Source organism: Megascapheus bottae, chromosome 14, assembly GCF_031878675.1.
Source record: "Megascapheus bottae isolate mThoBot1 chromosome 14, mThoBot2.hap1, whole genome shotgun sequence".
In the NCBI taxonomy this organism is placed as follows: Eukaryota; Metazoa; Chordata; class Mammalia; order Rodentia; family Geomyidae; genus Megascapheus; species Megascapheus bottae.
Window position 1 is genome coordinate 15902738 of NC_143522.1, and position 21293 is coordinate 15924030.

The 21293-nt window shown below is 37.6% G+C and overlaps 1 protein-coding gene across 22 annotated transcripts in view; it reads left to right on the forward strand.

Moving 5' to 3' along the window:
- Nrxn3 (neurexin 3) overlaps positions 1–21293 on the forward strand; it is a 1458248-nt gene that overhangs the window by 1100515 nt on the left and 336440 nt on the right. For all 22 annotated transcript variants that reach the window (XM_090344617.1, XM_090344623.1, XM_090344627.1 and 19 more), the window contains one exon: positions 21001–21182. In XM_090344617.1, the coding sequence (XP_090200743.1) occupies positions 21001–21182 (182 nt within the window). The remainder of the gene's footprint in view (positions 1–21000; positions 21183–21293) is intronic.

The following is a 21293-nucleotide window of genomic DNA, read 5'->3' on the forward strand; positions in this document are numbered from 1 at the left end:
ATTGAGTCCTGTATATATGATTATGCACATATGTTAAAAAAAGACAAATTTCTTCTTGCTATTTTCACTTCTCCACTTCAACTACTTACACGAAGTGAACAGCTAATTAACTACACTCCAGTCATGCTAATTCATAGGATCTACATCTAGCCAATTTCTTTCTTAGAATTTCGTTCCCATTGGCCTTGGAAAAGAGAAAGATGACCAGCAATGGAAATGCAAGGTTTTGTGTCATAGTCATCTTGTAAATTCCATTTTCCTGCTGTCAGAGGTCTGAGCCTAGGAGGCTGGGAGGAGAAGGAGGAGAAGAAAAGATATTGTTGGCACAGGGGTTAAGAATAGCCTCTGCTGCTTGAGATGAAGGGGGGTGGGGATTCTCTGTATTACTCAAGCATGTGAATGCCATGAAGTATTGAGACCTGAGTCAATATATTGCACTACAGCAGAGAAAAGAAAGAGAAGGACTTTTAGAGTTTATTTATCTAGTCCCTCTTCAAAAAAATACCCAAGTGAGCTATCTAGCAGAGAATGATTATTCTATTGAATTTCACTCTTTCACCTCCGCATTTTTGGGAATGCTTTTCCAAAGGGCCATAACCAAACAGCATTGCTCTCTTTCTTTTGTTTTTAAGAGATGGGAGGAAGGTGCTTACTAGAATCCAAAAATGACCCAACTCCTTGCTTTAAGGAAGCTTCAACCTCACATTCTTGAGTTACAAGGGTCTATAGATGTGCACTAACAAACTCAACTTCAAGTTTGTTTTTTGGCTGGCTTTCCTTTGGGCTTCTTACTAGGTTAAGGGAAATATGAATAAAACATCTATTGCAGAATTCACAAATTAGTGATTGTCGTATTACTGCTTTGGACTTGTAGCTCTCCTTTCCTTGGATAAGTTCAATATAATTTTCCACATACTAATTAATTCTTCTAATGACAAAGTGGAGAGAAGCTATTATCATTTCCATTTTAAAAGTGGATCAAATAAAGATATGCATGTGATGGTTATTATGGAAATAAGCATTGGTTTATGTATCTGAGATTGAACAGAAAGCATAGTCCCACTAATAAATACATGACAGTGACAGCTAATATGAGTGACAACCTCAGTTTGGGAAATCATCAGGTCTTAGTCTTAATTAAACAGATTTTCTCAAAGCTCTATTCACTTGTATCCAAAATATTAAGTGCATATACACTCAGACAGTTTTTTTTGATCACCCGATGATGTGATTGTGGACAAGGCAGACACATGTTCTCCCAGATTCACTGTCTAGTAGGAGGTAAATAAGATGTGGTAACTGCTCTACCAGTGGTCAGTAGAGAACGACTCCTTGGAATGAAAGGCTCCACTTTATATAGTTCAGCCAAAGCCACAGATTATGCCTGACTGATAAGACAAATCAACCTGGCAAAGATCTGGTAGAAGAGCAAAGAGTAAGTACAAAAGTTCCCATAGCCAGAATGGTATTTATTGGCTAACAGAAGAAACCTCAACATCTGGAACAGAGTGCTTAAAAAGAATGTAATGCCAGATGAATTCTCAGAGATTGGCAGGGGCTAAATCACAATGAACCATTGGGATCATTTTAAAGAGTTTGATTTTCTTTTAAGGCAATTGGAATCCATTTGGCAATTTTAATCAAATGCGTAGTAGGGAACCTGTGGCTGTGGTGTGAGGAAAGATAATCTGATCCACGCTGAAAGATACACTGATTGGCCTAACAATATTAAATGAAAGTTTACTAGGTCTCATATGATGTAACAGGGATATAGAACTGTGTAAAATTGATTCTACCTTTACTGAGCTTACATTCTATCAGGGTGAGAGAGAGAAAACAATCAGACAGGACCATGATGAAGATATAGAGTTTATGTTCTGAAAGTGTTAGGTGGGGTATTAGAAAAAATGCTGAGCTGGGGAGTATTGCAGTAACTGATTTTAATTATGGGGTTTTGTTGTTTACTTAAACTAAAACTCTGGATGGCCAGGAAATACTTCCATGGTTTGTCTAACATTTCTATCCATTGCTTTTTATTCTGTTAGCTTCATTTATAATGTAGACCATTTTCCTGAAAGTCTAATCTCAAGAAAGTACTTTGTTTGTCCAACCTAATGAACTTACTCTTTTATTTTCTAGAGTCTAATTCTCTACATGTTTCTATAGATGCTCCATTTTATTCATAGTGTGTTATTATTTGATGACTTTAATTTAACCAAACGGAAGTACAGATACCATTATGGGGAAAAAAAGGCTAGCCTGGATATAGAGAATAACAAAGGAAATATTTTATGATTATTATAAATGCACCCACTCTTTTTTCCCATCCATTATTCTTTCCTTATTGTGAAATATGAGATAAATAGTTTTCTCCTTTAAAATATATTTTTTTGGGGGGTCATCGGGCTTGAACTTGGCCTGGGCACTGTCTCTGGGCCCTTCAGCTCAAGGCTACCACCCTACCCTTGAGCCAAGCCCCACTTCCTGTTTTCTAGACGTTAATTGCAGATAAGAGAGAGTCTCAGGTCTTTTTGTGCCCAGGTTGGCTTTGAACCTTGATTCTCAGAGCTCAGCCTCCTGAGTAACTAGGATTACAGATGTAATCACTGCACCTCACTTAATAAAATATTTTTTTATTGCCAGTCCTGGGCTTGAGCCCAGGCCCTGAGCAGTGTCCTTGGACTTTCCCAAGGCTAGAGCTCTACCACTTGAGCCACAGAACCACTTCTGCCTTTTTTCTATGTATGTGGTTCCAAGGAATCGAACCTGGGTCTTCGTGCATGCTAGGTAAGCACTCTACCACTAGGCCGAACTCCCGGCCTTAATAAAATATTTTAAAGAGATTTTTTTTTCTTTTTGGTAATGAACTATTTTGTATAAGTGAGTTTTATGCTAATAAGCAGTGAGGTGACATAAAGAAAAATTTTGAAGGATGCCTCTCCCATGCTATTGTGCTAAAAACCGTGGCATATGATCTGCCCTCAGGACAGTCTTAACTATAAGCACTATTTTGAGGATCTCTAAAAGCTATCCATCTGACTCTGACATTTCAAGCCTATTGATTCGTAAGTAAAGATCTGTTTGCAGAAAGTTTCTTAAGCTCTAGCTTCCTCTACTATGGACTCTAGCTTTGGTGTTACTGTTATTGTAGGATTAAGTTCTCCTAAGAAAAGGTTCTTAGACATTATAGAAAAATTTATAGTGAGAAAACAGTTTTGCTATTCAGCTAGGACATGTATGGGCTAATTTTTGCCTACCCCCCACCCATCCTAATATTACTCTAGGGTTTTGAGAAAAGAAGAAAACAGCTGTAGCTGGCTTCTATTCAGTAACCAAAGAAATATTTTAATTTATTTATTATTTATTTATTTGCCGGTTGTGGGGCTTGAATTCCAGGCCTGGGCACTGTCCTTGGACTTCTTTTTTCCCTCAAGGCTAGAGCTCTACCACTTGAGCCACAGCACCACTTCAAGCTTTTTTCTATGTGGTACCGAAGAATCAAAACTGGGTCCTCTTGTATGCTAGGCAAGCACTCTACCATTAGGCCAAACTCCTGGCCCCCAAATAAATATTTTTAAATGCATGACTTTATTAGTTGGATCTCCTAGAAGTCTAAGTATATATTCAAAATATTCTTCAAGAATTAACCTGCAGGCACCAGGAGTTTGTCCTAGTGGCAGCATGCTTGCCTAGCATGCAGGAAATCCCGTGTTTGACACATAGAAAAAGCTGGAAGTGGTGCTGTGGCTCAAGTGGCAGAGCAATAGCCTTGAGCAAAATGTGTCCAAGGACAGTGCTCAGGCCCTGAGTTCAAGCCCCCAGGACAGGCACAAAATATAAAAACAAAAAACAATTAACCTGCAAGCATGTTTCCTTCTAGTGTGCTAAAAGTATATGTAGGAAAGCTATGGCTTTATAGAATATGAGCAAAGTTCTCCAAAGAGTCACTCATTTTCTTAAGTGAGGTATGCAGCAGCACATGAAAAATAAAATGAAAATAAACTTGGATGGATATTTGTTCAATGATTATAATATTTTATTTGTTTGTATATTCTTCCTTTCTTAGAATGGTTCCTTTTGGAATCATCCAGAAAGGGTTTGCAGACATTGTGGATAATAACTATTCAGTATCTGCTAGAGTACATCTGGTATGAAATTTTATTATAATTTTAGAAGATTCATGCTATGATTAGATAATTATAGAAAATGCCCTCGCCATTGATTCTCACCCATCGATTCAGGTTCTGCTTTCTGAGGCAGCTCAATCCATCAGCCGCATGACATCTTATATAAACTGGAAGATGGAAACTCAGGGTGTCCAAAGGTGTCTGGTTATATTACCTTGAGTTCACTCATTTGTTCCTTATGCAACAGTATTTTGAGGCCTTTCACCATCATGGTCACTTACTTAACAAGTCTATTTTCCTTAACCCTACATAAAAAATGATTTTCAGAGAGATGCTTTGGAAAGCTATCTATGTAGCCCTCTCAACATAGACATAGGGATTGACAAGGACATAAACTCCTGTGAGGTTCCACCTGTGAGAGTCTGTGTCTTCTTGTCTCTCTCATGCATTTATTCCCCCACTCTCCCTTGCAGCCTACACTCATTCTATTCATATTGCTTTCCGGGTTGTTCTCCAACATATCAAACACACTGTGATCTTCCCTGTTTCTTTGTCTATTCCTTTAGGCTGAGAACACTGTTTTCATAGAAAGTGTATAGCTTGCCTTCTCTCCCCTCAGGGATTGCTATGATCATCTGAAAGGGGAATGTCCCTGTCACTTCCATTGAATACAGTTTTCTGCAAGCTTTAGCCCACCTTCCCAGACCTGCTTAGCACTTCAAATGCTCAGGCATTGTGCTATAAATCTATTTACTCCTTTGTTAACCAACATTGTCATTAGAGTACCATTTCTATGAAGAAAGGATTTTGTATGTTTGCTGATCTCTTTCCCACCCTAAACAGATCACCTGTGGGCAGAAGACACAGAATACGATTTTAGTTGTGTGTTTGTCTATACAATAAAGGATTATCTTCTTCATTGTGAACATAATGAAGCTTCACAGGTTCAAAAGCATCCTCTGTAGATATGTATGTATATATACATATTCATACATACACATCTGAGTATGCATACATGTATTCACACATATACCTGTATCTGCGTGTTCTTATTTTGTATGTATTTTTGTGTATATCACTGATGAACTGGTAGATCTGTGTTTTGGAGACCTGCATCTCAGTGAAAATGACAAATTGCAGAAAGGGAAGGAAAGTGAGCCAGCAACACTGCTCAGGGTCCATGAATTTCCAAGGATACAGTTGTTCTTGAACAATCACAGTCCGTATATCAAAATAAGCACTTTATTGAGTTGGGTAAAAGGAGCTGCAAGCAAGACTGTAAATTTTCTCTGAGAACAAATGATAATGGAGCCTGGGAGCCCCTTTGTCCTAGGGGGGAGGGGGCATAAATTCCCTGGAAATATCTGTCGTGGGGAATTGCTCTGCATCCATCATACCCGCCTCTTGCATCATTCATGAATGTCATAAGAGTCTAAAGAATTGGCACTTCATAGCAAGGATGATTAAATAGCCATTGTACTTGTCTCTTCTGCTGCACAGTGCTTTTAAAGGAATCCCATTTAGGTGGTAGCATACTCCTTTCAACCTTTCCTTGTTTCTTGCCTCTCGAGGTCTTCAGCAGCAGAGCTAGGAGCACAGTGAATCTCCAGCGTTCATGCTTGTGGAGGCTAGGCAGCTTTGGTGGACTTGTATTTGAGCTTCTTATTCCCCTGGAGTGGAAATCTTAGGGTTTAGGAAAGAAGAAAGCACAGAACTCTAAGCACCTTCCTTTCCAGTGAATATGAGAAAGCCTATCTTAGCTCAGATTCTGTAGTGATGAAGCTATGAAAATTTTAACTATTTTTGCTTTTCTTTGTCTATTGTTACTAAAAGTAATGAATAAGAACAGGATTCCTTTATACATAATCTATTTTTCTCTTGTCTAATCAAGTGTAAGGCTTAAAATGTTTTGGTACTCAGTAAAACATATACACACAGAATTAAAAACATTGTATGATATATCATCTTCCCAGCCTTCCCTTTTTACCCAGTTCTTATCCTATATACCTATGTACCCTTTTCTGCTTCTCTACATCCTCTTCCATTTTCTCTCTTTCTACTTCTCCAGGTCACACTTTCTCTGTCTCTCACATATAAACACACAAATCTATGCATCAAAAATGTTTCATAGTGATTCTTGTTACACACATGGTGTCATGAAAGGACAATGATAAACTCATAAACCAGGTACCAGTGGCTCAAGTCTATAGTCCCAACCACACAGGAGGTTGAGATCTGAGGATCATTGTTTGAAATCAGTGCAGGCAAGGACATTCATGAGACTCTATCTCCAATTAGTCACCTCAAAATACAGAAGTGGAGATGTGGTTCAAGTGGCAGAACACCAGCCTTGCATGAAAAAGCCTGGAGAGAGTCCAAGACTCTGAGTTGAAGACTCAATACCAACCCAATAAAACCACATTTGTAGAATCTAATGTAGTTCCTTTCGTAAAACTGAAGAGTGTTATATATCGACCATGGGAATCCTGGGAAAGGTGGACTGGAAACTATTGGCCAAAACATTGTTAGACATGAGAAATATATTTTTGAGATCTAGTGAATAGCATAGAGAATAATAATATGTTGCCTATTTTAAAATTGCTAAGAATAAGTTTCAGTAGCTCCCACTCCAAAACATAAGTACATGGTTGAAAGGATATGTTCATTAACTTGGTTCACTCTCGTTAGGTAGTATACCTATATAATATTATGTCAGACCTTATAATTATGTCATTACAATTTATAAATTAAAAATGAAAGAATATATTTTTAAAGATCAAGTCAAAGACAATCAGGCAATCACAACCTATTTCCTAAGTACTTACTTATTACCAAGGCAGCAAAAAAAAACATGGAGTTCAAAGGCTGTAGGTAAGGAAAGACAAATTTCAATTTTGTTCTGACAGCCAACAGCTTTGACCTTGGGCAGGTTCTGTCCTCTCTCAGGGACTAGGGGTTGGCACATGTAAACAAGGACACCGCTAACATCCCCCAGGCTTCTCTTTCTATTCTCATGACTCATTCTTTCATGTGTTTAGCATGGGGCTTGGCCATCATGGGAACACAGAGAGGCCCACTACACCACCACAGACAGGGGACAGATGTCATGTTTCTCATCATGACATCTTTGACTGTTAAGCATGGATAATGTTTCAAATTACATTGTCATCTATGACTGTGATTTTCATACAAAAAAATGAATATGTCCTTTGTGCCTTTATTGTTCACAGTCTTATCCCCCAAATCTGTGGTATTCAGGAAGAATATTCTCTTCAAAGAACATACGTTCAAGGGCAAAGTTAATGGGTATCTCATAAAAATGGACTCATCACTGAACCAAGCCCTTTTGAGACAAAACACATCCACCTTATACCAAAGAAGTCATACCAGCCATACGTCAAGAATGCCAAGAATGGAAACACATGTAGATCTGTTGAGCTGGAATTGGTGCTCTGGAAGGAAGCCTTTCAGGCCTCAAAATCAAAACCTATCTTAGAAGTTGAGGGATTACTAAAATGCCACTCTCAGCACTTAAAAATTCTGCTGTTCTGGCCATGTGACTCTATTTTTTTTCTTGCTACTGGTTTAAGAGATATTAAAAGACACAAAGCTGCTGTCTAAATTTCTTGATCTGCATGGTGGCAGTGAGATTGTAAGGAAATTGGACAATGGGAAAGGGAATAATCTTCAAGAATAATATGTATGTGAGTTCTGGGAAGCAGACCCAGTGTTCACACAGAGTCTTCAAATACTAAGTCATTGCTTTAGAGAATCTTCCTGAGCCCAGTAAAATCTGCCACCTATGTGACACAATGTGAAGCAAAAGCTGAGGCTGTGAGATAAGGACAGACAGGCTATATGGCTGAATAAAGAGCTTTCAATTTCTTTTCCTTAGTAGATGGACAAGTATCATATCATTTGGGGGTAAAAACACATCAAAAATGAGCCTACAATCTAAGTGTACAGGGGATATGTTGGAATCTTTTCACATGATTGACTTAATCAGAAAGTCTGATCTAACAGGGAGAAGCACTGTGTTTATTTAAATATGACAGGTGCTATCTAAGTTTATTGCAGGAGCTAAAGACCAATTATCTTGTATTTTTCCATAAAATTGCATTTTCTAAAAAGAGACTGGTGTGTCTGAATATATCCATCATAACAAATCCTCAAGCTTTGATGGAAGTGACTGCTGTTTATTTGCTGCATGTCATATCTGTACTATTGAATCAATGCTAAAAGTTATCATATAAGAGCTAAGATGAGGGCCTGGGAAGGAAGTTTTCATGGACTTGCATTTTGGTATTGTGATTAAAAGTGTAAGATGAGAACCAAGTGTCACAAATATATTCCTCCAAAGCTGAATGAACTAGAGGAGATGTTTTATTTTTCAAGTGAAGATTGTACAATTCCTTACAAGTCCAAGGTAAATAGCAGGAAGTATTTTTAATATCAAGATTTAGAAAACAAGTGCACTTTTGAGGAAGAAAAGACAAAATGGAAACAGAGAGACTAAGATGGGGAACCTGACTGAAATAGATTTAATAAGGTAGAAAAGAGAAGAATCACCAAACAGAAGGAAAGGGTAATATTCTACCTTACAGGGGTATTACTTTAGATCCCATTGTCTCAAGGGATACTATGCAACTAGTGAAAGTGATAAAGGTATGATGATAATATACAGAAATTCAAAGAGATCAGAGGTCTTGAGATTATTTAAATCACTGTGAGCACCCCTATGCACACACTATAAGTAGAGGCCAGAGAGAAAGACAAGTACCTGAATGTTCTACAGATATGACTTGGGCAAATCAATTTATGTGATCTTTCAGATCCCAGAAACAACGAACAGTAAGCATCTGAAAAATAAGTGAGCCAAAGCTGAGTATATTCTGTAATAATGCAAATACACTTTAAAACCAGGCCTTTGCTGTTCATAGAGTTCTAAGGGGATGCTCACCTACAAGGACACAAAACTCACAAAGCACCATGTAGAGCACCAAGTCTTATATTTGTGTCTTTCTCTCATTTCACAAATCCACAAGCCAGGTTCCAACCCCCTACCCCCAACCCCCAGCTTCCGAATCTGCACTGTTGTAATGCTTTTCTGACAGTTGCATATGGGCACATTGTCTTCTCTTTCTGTCTCATTCCTAGAGACATTTTCTTCACTTTTTCCACTGGCCCAAGTGGTCATTTCCCAACTCCTTACACATTAATAGTCTTCTGTTGAAAATTTGATATAGAGTTATTAGATTTACCTACTTAAAAGCTGAGTTAGAAAACCAGCCCAGTGCAGTGACTCTTGCCTGTAATCCTAGCTACTCAGAGGGCTGAGATCTGAGGACTGCAGTTCAAAGCCAACCTGGGCACTAACATCCTTGAGACTCTTATCTCCAATTAACCACCAGAAAACCAGAAGTGTCATTGTGGCTCCAGGGATAGGGTATTAGCCTTGAGCTAAAGAGTTCAGGGACAATGCCCAAGCCCAAGTGTAGGGCAATAGCCTCGAGTTGAATAGCTCAGGGACAGTGCCCAGGCCAGAGTTCAGGCCCCATGACCCACAAAAAAGAACAAAAGAAGGAAAAAGAAAGAAATCTAGAAAACCGTTATTTGGTGTGAATTGTGGGCATGATTCTGACAGTATTTCTGCCGCAGAAACAAAAAACACTTCTAAGAAAATCACTAAGGTATCCATTAAAGTACAAAGACCTTGATGTTGTATTCAGTACTCCGGACAGCTCCCACCAGCTTATTTCTTAGAATTGTCCTTGCTGTTTTCAACAATTCTGCCTACACACTACCCACAGCGACTGTGCTGTTCCATTGAAATTTTATACAGTGAATTCTGTGACTCTTAAGAATAGATAATTTTGACTATGATCAGTTTAGTATATATATATATAATATTTTTTTTTTGCCAGTCATGGGCTTGAGCTCAGGGCCTGACACTGTCCTTGAACTTTCTCAAGGTTAGGGCTATACCACTTGAGCCTCAGCACCATTTCTGGCTTTTTTCCTATGTATGTGGTACCAAGGAATCGAACCCGGGTCTTCGTGCATGCTAGGCAAACACTCTACCACTAGGCCAAACTCCCGGCCCCAGTTTAGTATATCTTTATGCTAGTAAAATAAATCGTTCTTTACTCTTCCTTGTAAATTTTCTATAGCAAATCTTACACTTTGTTTTCTTTCTGATTTCCATAGTGGCTGCTGCCTTCTAAGTCTTACAAGTAATGAAATTATTTTCCAGTCCTCCACATTCTCTCTGATAATTATTAATTTTTTGTTTATTGATACTAACTAGCCTAAAGGGAATAAAACAATTTTCAGGATAGTTTTGGTTTGCTTTTCTGTATCAGTTATTCACAATGAAGGTATTTTCATATGCTCACTGGCTATATGTTCACTTTTTCTGGATAAATGTATGTTTAAACCATTTTCCCTTTTATTTTGTATTTAGGGCCATTCACATACTAAACACATGCGCTAGCACTGAACATTTTTTAACTGGGAGGCTTTTTCTTTGGTTGCTAATCTACAGGTATACTTTATATATTCTGAATATTAATACTAATTTATCTGAGTTTTGCTTTTGTAATTCACCCTTTTGTTGTCATATAAAATTATTGTGAAATTCAGTGTCATGAAGCCATTCCACTGTTTTCTTCTAGAAGTTTTGAGCTTTAGCTCATAGTTTGAGCTCGCTTTTGTATGTCATATATAAGTCCCAGTTTCATTCTTTTACACATGGATTTTTCATTTTATCAGCATCATTTATGAAAATGATTCTCAGTTTTCAAATTTGAAATTGTAAATTGCATGGGCACACTTGTCAAAACCATTGGTTTGTCTTTGGGATAATGACATGCTATTGATTACTCTGAAATGATTGAATAGTGCTGTAATAATTTTTAATGTCAAAACACATATTTTTGCTACTTAGTATGTTTTTAGCTTGCTTTTAAACATCATCATGTTTGGAACATTTTGTTCAATTCCTATTTTAACTAAAAATTGGAATGAACAGCTCTAGGATTTTTTTAAATACTGAACAAAATTCTATTTGAATTAGTTGATATAATAAATTTGGTAAGGAGATATTTTCAGTTTTTCATAGTCCAAGGATTTTGTATTATTCTTTTTTTTTTTGCCAGTCCTGGGCTTGGGCTCAGGGCTTGATCACTGTCCTTGGACTTTCTCAAGGCTAGCACTCTACCACTTGAGCCTCAGCACCACTTCCGGCTTTTTGCTATGAATGTAGTACCGAGGAATCGAACCTGGGTCTTCATGCATGCTAGGCAAGCACTCTACCACTAGGCCAAACTCCCGGCCGTCTTTTAATACATCCTTGAAGTATTTATTCAAAAATGTTACCAACTCATAAGTAACAGCAATGATGTTTTGTTTATGTTTGCTTAATTGTTGTCGTTATTGTTTGAGACACGGTTTTGATACATTACCCAAGCTGGTCTAGAACTTAGTGTTTAGCCCAGGCTGGCCTCAAAATCATTATTTTCCTGTCTTAGTCATCCAAGTCATAAGATTATAGGTTATATCACCAGGCTCTCTGCTATAAATTTATATCATGTGTTGATGTTAAAACAATGCTGCATTTCTAAATGAATCTCAGGTAACCCACATCACTGGGGCCACTCTGACAAAAGAGACACAACTTAGTATCATTGTAAACAGTAGAAAGTTGTATCTCACAGTTCTGAAACTTTGGAAATTCCCAAATCAAAGCATATTCCCCTACTCTCTGGTGAGGGCCTGCTTTCTCATAGACAGCATATTTTCCTTCAACCTCACAAGGTTGTTTTAGATCCTAATGACAGAAACCATCATGGATTTCTTTGTCAACAAGAGCATTGTCAGTGTACCTGGGATCTGAAAGTACATGAATTACCCATTTCGTAGGTTACTGTCCGAGCTATCATTCCATCCCTATTCCTCAACATGTCTCTTATGAGGTCCTTTAACCAACACTTATCTGTCCCAGTGTGTGCCAGGCCCTGTGGAAATTTCCAGGTGTTCATCTCTATCTAAAATTCTTCCAAATATGAAAGAAGCCAAGTTTGAACTGGCTTTGACTGAATACAATAACTACTGAAAAGAGTATATAAGAAACATAATGATCATTAACATGGATCATTGAGAGCAAGTATTTGGAAAATGTTAAAAATTTCCTCTGTGTGTGACTCTTGGCTCAGCAGTTAGCCTTCATTTGGCAGGGGGAGGTGTTGGTCAGTCCTGGGGCTTTTACTCAGAGCTTGGGTGCTGTCTCTGAGCAATTTAGCTCAAGGCTAACATTCTACCATTTGAGGCCATATTTTTTACTTCTGCCTTTTTTTTTGCCAGTCCTAGGGCTTTTGAACTCAGGGCCTGAACACTGTCCTTGGGTTTTCTCAAGGATAGTACTCTACTAGTTGAGCCACAGTGCCGCTTTCATCTTTTTCTGTGTATGTGGTACTGAGGAATTGAACCCAGGGCTTCATTCATGCTAGGCAAGAACTCTACCACTAGGCCATGCACCTGGCCTTTTTCTTTGTTTGGTAGCTAGTTGGAGATAAGAATCTCATGGATTTTCTTTCCCTGGCCTGGCTTTGAGGTGTGATTCTTAGATCTCAGCCTTCTGAGTAGCTGGAAGTGCAGGCATGAATCACTGGTGCCTTGTTAACCTCTTGCTTTGAGTCAGGAGTAATTCCCTCACAACTTCTTTTTGATAATGGAAAATGTGACCACCATTGCTATGTGCTTCTGATGTCACAGGTCCATCATCTATCTGAAAGATATTAGTGAAGGGTCTCTGTGAAAAACAAAACAGAAAAATATAAGATTTAGTAAGCAGTTCTGACTGGCCTGAGCTTTGGATGGATTAAGTGCAGCTTAACTCAGCTAGGTGCTGGCATGTAAATGCAGAGTATTACAATTGGTGAGATACAAGTCTACCATTTTAGTCATAAACTTGGCTTTTTATGCTTTATGGATTTAAATCATTTTATTTTTTAATGATGGTCCTGTAACTTAAACAGTGTGTGGGCACTGTCTCTAACTTTTCTTTCTTTCTTTCCCTTTTTCTTCCACAAAACTATCATTCTACCACTTGAGACACAGCTCCACTTCCAGCTTTTTGGTGATTAATCGAAAATAAGACTCTCTTAGACTTTCCTCAGATCTCAGTCTCTTGAGTAGCCAGGATTACAGGCTTCTGCCACCAGCACTTAGATTTTAGTTTGGTTTATTTTTGTTGTTATTTTTTAGACAGCATCACAAAATTTGTTTTTGGTCCTAGGCTACCTTCAAAGAATGATCTTCCTATCTCTACCTCCTGAACAGCTGAGATTACAGGCATGAGCCACCATGCCTCACAGCAAGAAGTGAAGAATATTTGGTGGGCATTGAGAACTTTTCAAGTCATGTGATTAGATTTAGGAAAAATAGTAATTTCCATGTGAAGGGGCTTAATGATTCCAGATAATAACAGTTGTCTATCACAATATGTTAATCCTTTACTATTTCTAGAACTCTAGCCTTGTGTGGGGGGGGATTGATTATTCTGACTTTTACCATGAGTCTTTAAGACTATTAGATAGAAGAAGTAAAGCTAAATGATGTTGTATAGTATTGAATGTGGACATAATAGTTGGCATGGTGTCTTTTTCTAAGAAAATATTTGAGATGAGTTCTACAATTAAGAGACACGTGCTTTAAGAAATAGTCATTCCACTTCAAAGCATTGGCCAACATTTCCAGGAAAATCACATTTTGATGAACAAGTACGCATAAGTCTTCTGTGGAGAGCCTTGTGAGTATGAAATCTGTATAAATCAGGCATTTAAGTACAAGTAGTGGAAATAAGCATCTATTTGTCATCTGTATTTCTTTTCCAGGACCATTCTATACTTGGAAATGCCTTGATTACTCATCTTAATGGAAGTATTTAAAATTTGTGAATAAAAGTAGATAGATACATGTGTTGTGAACTTCTTTTCTTCTAACCATGTCTCTTGAGATATGATCAGAAGGAGTGCAGTGTGTGTGTGTGTGTGTGTGTGTGTGTGTGTGTGTGTGTGTGTGTGTTACTCCTGGTGAATGCTGTGTGACTAAACTAACATGATGATCATACCATATATCCATGTATCCTAGTGAAGTCAAATGCAAGAGGTTCTCCCTGCTTTGTGGTTTTTCTAGAAAAACAATTTTGAGCATGACTTAGGAAGAGAGGAGTGGCATCAAGCATCATGACTCAAAATGGGTGTGATTTCTTTATCTGAGCTTGCCAAGAATTTTCTGAGAAAAAAAAATCATTCAAATGCCTTTGTAGCTAAATATCTGTGTTCTACTACATCATGAGAGATGTTGTGAACCCTAATTGGTGAGTGCTTATAAAATATTTCCAAAGTGATCTACAATAACATAAGGCTGAGCTGAATTAGACAGTGTTATCATTAGAAAAACCACAAATGGAGCTGCGGCTTCCGTGGTACAGCACTATCCTTGAACAAAAAAAAAAAAAAAAAAGCTTAAGAACAGTATCCAAACCCTGATTTTAAGGCCCAGGTCGCGCGCGCACGCACGCGCGCGCGCGCGCACACACACATACACACACACACACACACACACACACACAAGAAAATTTAGTATCCTTCTGTACTACTAGTTTCTAGAAGGACAGATATATTAATACAATGAATGTTCAGAAAATAAATGTTGTCGAGTTCAACTATGAAACTTGATTCACTGGTCCTTACATGGTTGTCCAATTATGCTGCTATTATAAAATGATGCAGTTTTTCATAGAATCAGTACACATCCAATAGACTATGTATTATCTGCAGATTCCTTTGAAAAATTAATGCAATGTGAGTGCTATGTATATAGTTGTCCCAGTATTCTTTAAGAAGTAATAAGAAGAAAGTCCATACATGTTCTTTGCTGGTTTTTCTGATGCAACACACTTTTGAAATAACATTATCTTTATGGCTAAGAAAAGGTCTGGGTGCATTTGTCAGTATTGCTGAATTTATCTGAAAATAGTGTGCTTTTTCTTTTTCATTCCAACTTTGGGAGAGTAAGAAGACAGAGCAATAAGATGTCTCAGTCCATGTTTCAGATTTGGAAATGGCACACTTAATCATTTCTTCATTATTTGTTGGGGAAAAAACATCACAATATTCTCATCAGAAGTTTTAAGGCTACTTGAAAAGTTACAAAATTATGCTGTAATCATATAGAATACTTTCCTTTGATTATATTTATCACTACAAATAAATAAGGACTTTTATTGTTATTCATGGCATAGCTGTTCATGGAACCCAATTGCTTCTTGTCTCTGAAACTTTAATGTATAGCACAGTGCTTTTCCAGTTACATATATGAGTAGATTTCATACTACACTGAGCCAATATTGGCTTTTGAAAGGGCTTCGATTTTAAAATTGATTTTTTTGGTTCTGAGATTATATTAACAATTGTTACCTCTGTGGACTCAGAAGTAATGGGTTGTTTTGACTTAATGTCCATTGAGCTCTTCCTTTCAGAGATGTCCCTTATGGAGAAAGCCTCCACCTTTCCTGATCATGAGGTAGTAGACGAAGATTGGCTTTTCCTTAGGATTAATTAGATTTAGATATCATCAATTTCTCAGTTTACTAACCAGCGATTATGTTCATTTACTTGCCAATGGGAAAAAAAAAGATGCTATTAAACCAGTAGGTGGACATTTCATGTTAATGTTCATTTCCTTCCTTAAGTTTGCTTTAAGACTTCCTCATCATTGATTTTTTTATACCTATTTCTTAAAAATGAAGAGTAGACAAAGCAGATCAATGCACCATTCATTCAGTAAATACACTGGAGGGCCATGGGTGAAATCTTTATCATTTACCCTCTATTCCCAATTGACCTTCTGTAATGCTCAGGCCTTGTTTTGTTTTTCTATCTGTCACTCATTCTCCCTTGATCCTTGTGGAGCTCTTGGTTGCTAGGGGTTTCTCTACAAAGTGGCAAACCCTGGTCCAATAGGACAGCCTGATGAAAGGGAAGGTCGGGGGGGAGGGGGAGGATTGAGAGTGATCTCACTTCTCTTCGTCACCCCCAGAGCAAAGTAGTTGAACCCTTCCAAATCTCCTTTGACAATTGAGTTAAAATAGTAACAATATTTGCCATTGAAACCTCAGAGACTGTTGAACAAAAAGGCATCAAAGGAGACAACCCCCCAAAAGAGGTAATTTGAAAATCACTCAGTCTATCTGATTTGTGTCAGTAACATGCTGAGGTTGTTGCTGTGCATGTAAAGTGTGAAGTTAAGAACTGTGATATCCTTTTCCCTCCTCAGGATTGCTTTGGCTATGTCAGGTCTTTTGTGCTTCCATATGAATTTTTAGGATATTTTTTCTATTTCCATGGAGAATATCATTAGAATTTTGCTGAGGATTGCCTTGAATCTAGACATTGCTTTTGGTTGTATGGCTATTTTAGCAACATTTATTCTGCCAGCCCATAAACGTGGTGGGTCTATCCCTCCTCCAGGGACTTCCACAGTTTTGTTTTTTTTTTTTTCTGGAGGAGGGGATGAGAAAGAGTAATGAAATCTGCTACTATGCAGAGACAGTCTAATTAAAAAGAAAGAAATTTACTCAAAACCATGGGTATATTAGATATATTGGATATATTACTGTTGGAAAAAATAAGTGATATAACACCAAAACAACTTGTTATATGGAGAAAACAAAGGAAACCATAGAACAAACTAAATTTTAACGAGGAGTGACTATATTCGTCAAGCCATCATTAGTAAATTAGTAAATTCTTGTGTCTTCCATTTGCTGAAAGGGATTTGTCAGTTTCAAAGCCATAAGTCTTGCCATTTTGATTATGTTAGCTAATTGACATCAATAAAAGATAGTTTTAGTTTAATACCACATCTACTGGTATAATTTGTTTTATGCCACTGATAGTCTATTTTCTAAAAGTATTTATAAACTTACAATAAAAATATATGATCAAGATGTAATGTATTAATAAACTGCTTTGTTAAGTGGCAATTCTTTCATATAGCTACATAAAGGTAATAATAACCTAATAATAATAATGAATTATAGACAAAATTTATATTGTGGAACTTAATGAAGGAATAATCAAATAGAAATATGGGACCTGAGCCAAGTAACTCATGACTGTAATCCTAGGTACTCAGAAAGCTGAGACCTAGAGGACTGTGATTCTCAGACAGCCTCAGCAGAAAAGTTCAGAATATTGCAGCAAAGTGCTAGATTGGTAGTGTTGGTCAAGTGGTAGTATGCCAGACATGACGCAAGAAAGCCAAGTGCCCTGAATTCAAGCCCTTACTCACCAAAGAAAGGAAAATAAAAACCTGAAATGTCACAGAAAGGCACATAGAATGTGATCATGAGATTGTTGACTACCTTCTCAAGTAATGGTCAAAGAGATGAGAGGAGAGGAGGCTAACATCTTGGGTTTTTTTTAACATCTTGTTTTGTTGTCCAATTTTATATAATGTAACTTTTGAGCATTAAGTATACAATTTTATTAATTTAGCATTCTATCTGCGCTACTTGTTCACAAGTAATATCTTTAATTCTCTTTTAGTTTAGTTCTGCTAACCTTCCCCTGGGAGATACTTCTAAAACTTGTTTTATTTCTAACAACAATGAAAATTAGTGCAGGGAAGGCTGGTTTGCATTTAAGAAAACCCGCAACAAATAACTAACAAATATTGAATTTGAGAGTAGCTTTTGGAGAACCATTTGATCTATAATTGTTTAATGGACAAATTAATACATAGATGGATTTCAACTGGTCAACTATATTTTCTAATTAAAATGTCCTTGTATTATATATGCATACACACATATGTACATACACACACATATATATACATACCCAGGGACACATGCATTCTTTGGATCTCTAAAATCAATCTTAAACATGGCTATAATTATATTCCTCTTGATGATCTCTCCTAAAATTAATAGGTGAGTTGGCAATGAAACAGGAAATAGAATCAGCATTATGTATAGCATCAAGGCCTTGGAGTTTACAAGTCAAGGCAATAACAGTGCATATAAATTTTGTTAGCTATCAATTTTTGGTTTGCTCATTTTTATGGGAACCAAATTCTTTCTTAATAGAGTATGAACATGGCGCTGTAGCAGAGTCCACTATGTACTGATGATAAAATTTCATGAGATTTTATAAATCGCCATGAAATGTCAAGGCTGATTTGCATCTTTCGGTGATTTTATACATTAATCGTGGAATAACCTCTGCTTTTCCAAATAAAGAATAAGAGGAGCAGGAGTGACATCTGTGACCATCTACACGAAGGGACTTATTTAAATTCCTCACAGATGGGGAGCTATCAAGATAAATCACTTCACTCACATTTCTAATTTTAAGAAGCTTTGCGGGTGTTTGTGGATAGCATGGAGCAGACATTGTTTTGTCTATAGACTTTATCATAAACTTTCCACACTACAATCCCAATTCCCCAGATGGCTTTCTAGAGACCATTCATGAGGGCTCAAGAAAATAAAAGGAAATTAATGTTCTACCCTATGAAATATACAAAATTATACTTCAAGTATACATGGAAGCACAAGAATGGTGATGTTCCAAAGAAGAATTTAAAGTGACTCATCACTTTAAAAAAAAAAAGGATGACAAAGACTTCTAATTCTAGCCTCAAAGGAGTTTATTATTTCCAAACAAGCTGCATATTTCTTCTTCAAGCAACATGCTTCTAACCAATGTTTTCTGTAAATGAACTCCAACAAGAAATCTGACCAGTACTTGAAGTTTCTAGTGAGCTATCTTAGAATATCTTTAGCTGAAAATATCCAGATGGTTGTTTAATATAGTTTTAAAACTATTGGAAGTGTTAGATTATGTTCCCTAGGATTCATACAAAAAAGTTGCTGCCAAATGTTCTTTGGGCTTTGTGATATGCGACATATGGAATTGCTTGCTATGGGTGACAGGTGACAAACTCCAGAGACAGGAAACAATGGGGTGGTATAGTTTGGCTACCAAATCTGTGTTTGTTCCTAACTCAGAATTTAGCACTTGTTGCTTAAAATAGACTTTAAATTTTTTGGAAATGCAAATATATTTCGTTTTGCTCCCTATTTGTTTTTTGTGTGAGTAGTTTAAAATGAATATATATTTTAATAACCTCTGGGTCCATACTGATAAAGATAACAACATTGATTAAACCTACAAGATGTATCGGGTGTGGTGGTTCATGCCTGTAATCCTAGCTACTCAGGAGGCTGAGATCCAAGAATTGCAGTTCAAAGCCAGCCCAGCATTAAAGAGCTTCAGACTCTTTTATCTCCAATTAATTATCAGAAAACCAGAAGTGGCTCTATGGCTTAAGGGATAAGGCAGTAGTTTTCAACTGAATAGCTCGGAGAGAGCTCCCAGGCCCAGAGTTCAAGACCAACGACAGCCAAAAAAAACAAAACAAAACAAAAAAACCCCAAAACTACCAGATATGATCAACAAAAATACCAGGTAACAAAGGACTATTCTGGGTTATTTTTCCTATATCTTCTTTATATTCCCTTTGAAGAAGATAGAAACTCCTATTTTAATGTCACTTTTTTTTTTTTTTGCCAGTCCTGGGCTTGAGCTCAGGGCCTGAGCACTGTCCTTGGACTTTCGCAAGGCTAGAGCTCTACCACTCGAGCCTCAGCACCACTTCCGGCTTTTTCTAGGTATATGGTACCGAGGAATTGAACCCGGGTCTTTGTGCACACTAGACAAGCACTCTACCACTAGGCCAAACTCCCGGCCTGAAACTCCTATTTTAAAATCATGACAAATAATACCATTAGGGGAAAATGTTCATTTTTTTTCAAAAATGGACATGTATGGAAATGAATTTTTCTACCATGTTTTCACCACACAGTAGTAAGATGGATAAATCCTTTAAGTCGAGTAAGTTCACCATTCCTAATTCCCAAGACTTGCAAATTCAAAATTCTACACAATTAGGATATTTTTTTGAATGTTATCATGGGAAAATTCCACACCAATTCTCATGGGATCCTGGGATGTCACCACCAAACCACAGGTGTACTAAAAGTACCATATACTATGGCCTACAGATTATATCAGACATATACATGAAACATAAAGGAATTTTGTACTTAAAGTTGGGTGTCTTCCACAAGGTTTCTCATTATGTATATGCAACAACCATTACAGGATCCCCAAATACCTGAAACGCAAAATGCTTGTATTCATAGGTATTTTGCATAAGGAAATCTTAACCAGTTTGGCTTGGTTTCTTCCAGCTTCCTTTTAAAGGCAGATGGAAGGCGAAAGAGACCTGAGAGAAAATGGTGTCTGGGGACTTTCTCGTTGCATTCATTGTGGTGAATGCTTTTCCTAGGCCTTGGCATCCCTGGAAAGCTCTTAGACTTACTAACCATAACACGTTGATAGTGAAGAGATAGGAGACATGGTGTTTATTTTGTGTCTGTGCTACACAAGATGGAAAACGTAATTCTGTGGTTGCTAAAGCAGAGAGGAATTGAATTGTCATACTGCACCAAAGTTGTTGTTGTTGTTGTTTTTTGACATCAAGTGGTATTTGCCTTCTACTATTCTTCAGTGGCAATTAATGATGTTAAAAGTGTCTTTGCAACATCTGTATCTGTTACTCATTTTGTCTCCTGCCATCTTTAATTTGAAGTGAAAAATGCTTTTGGAGGCTTTTGGAAACCATCTTGCTCTGAAATTAAACCCTGTGCTGGGAGATCGTTTTGTGATCTCAGCAGCGTGCTAAGGCTGGTGACAGATAATACAAATGTCTAATGTCCCCTCTCTCATTCCTTTCCCAGCTGGTGCTACGTACATCTTTGGGAAGAGCGGTGGCCTCATCTTGTACACCTGGCCGGCCAACGACAGGCCCAGCACGCGCTCTGACCGGCTGGCCGTGGGCTTCAGCACCACAGTGAAAGATGGCATCTTAGTCCGCATCGACAGTGCTCCAGGCCTTGGCGACTTCCTCCAGCTTCACATAGTGAGTACCAGGCCTTGGCCGGGATTCTTTTGTCTTTCTGGTATCCCGAGTCAGACTCTCGGCTGCGTGGCTTAGCTTGTAGTGAAACATGTAAGTAGATCACTGTCTGTA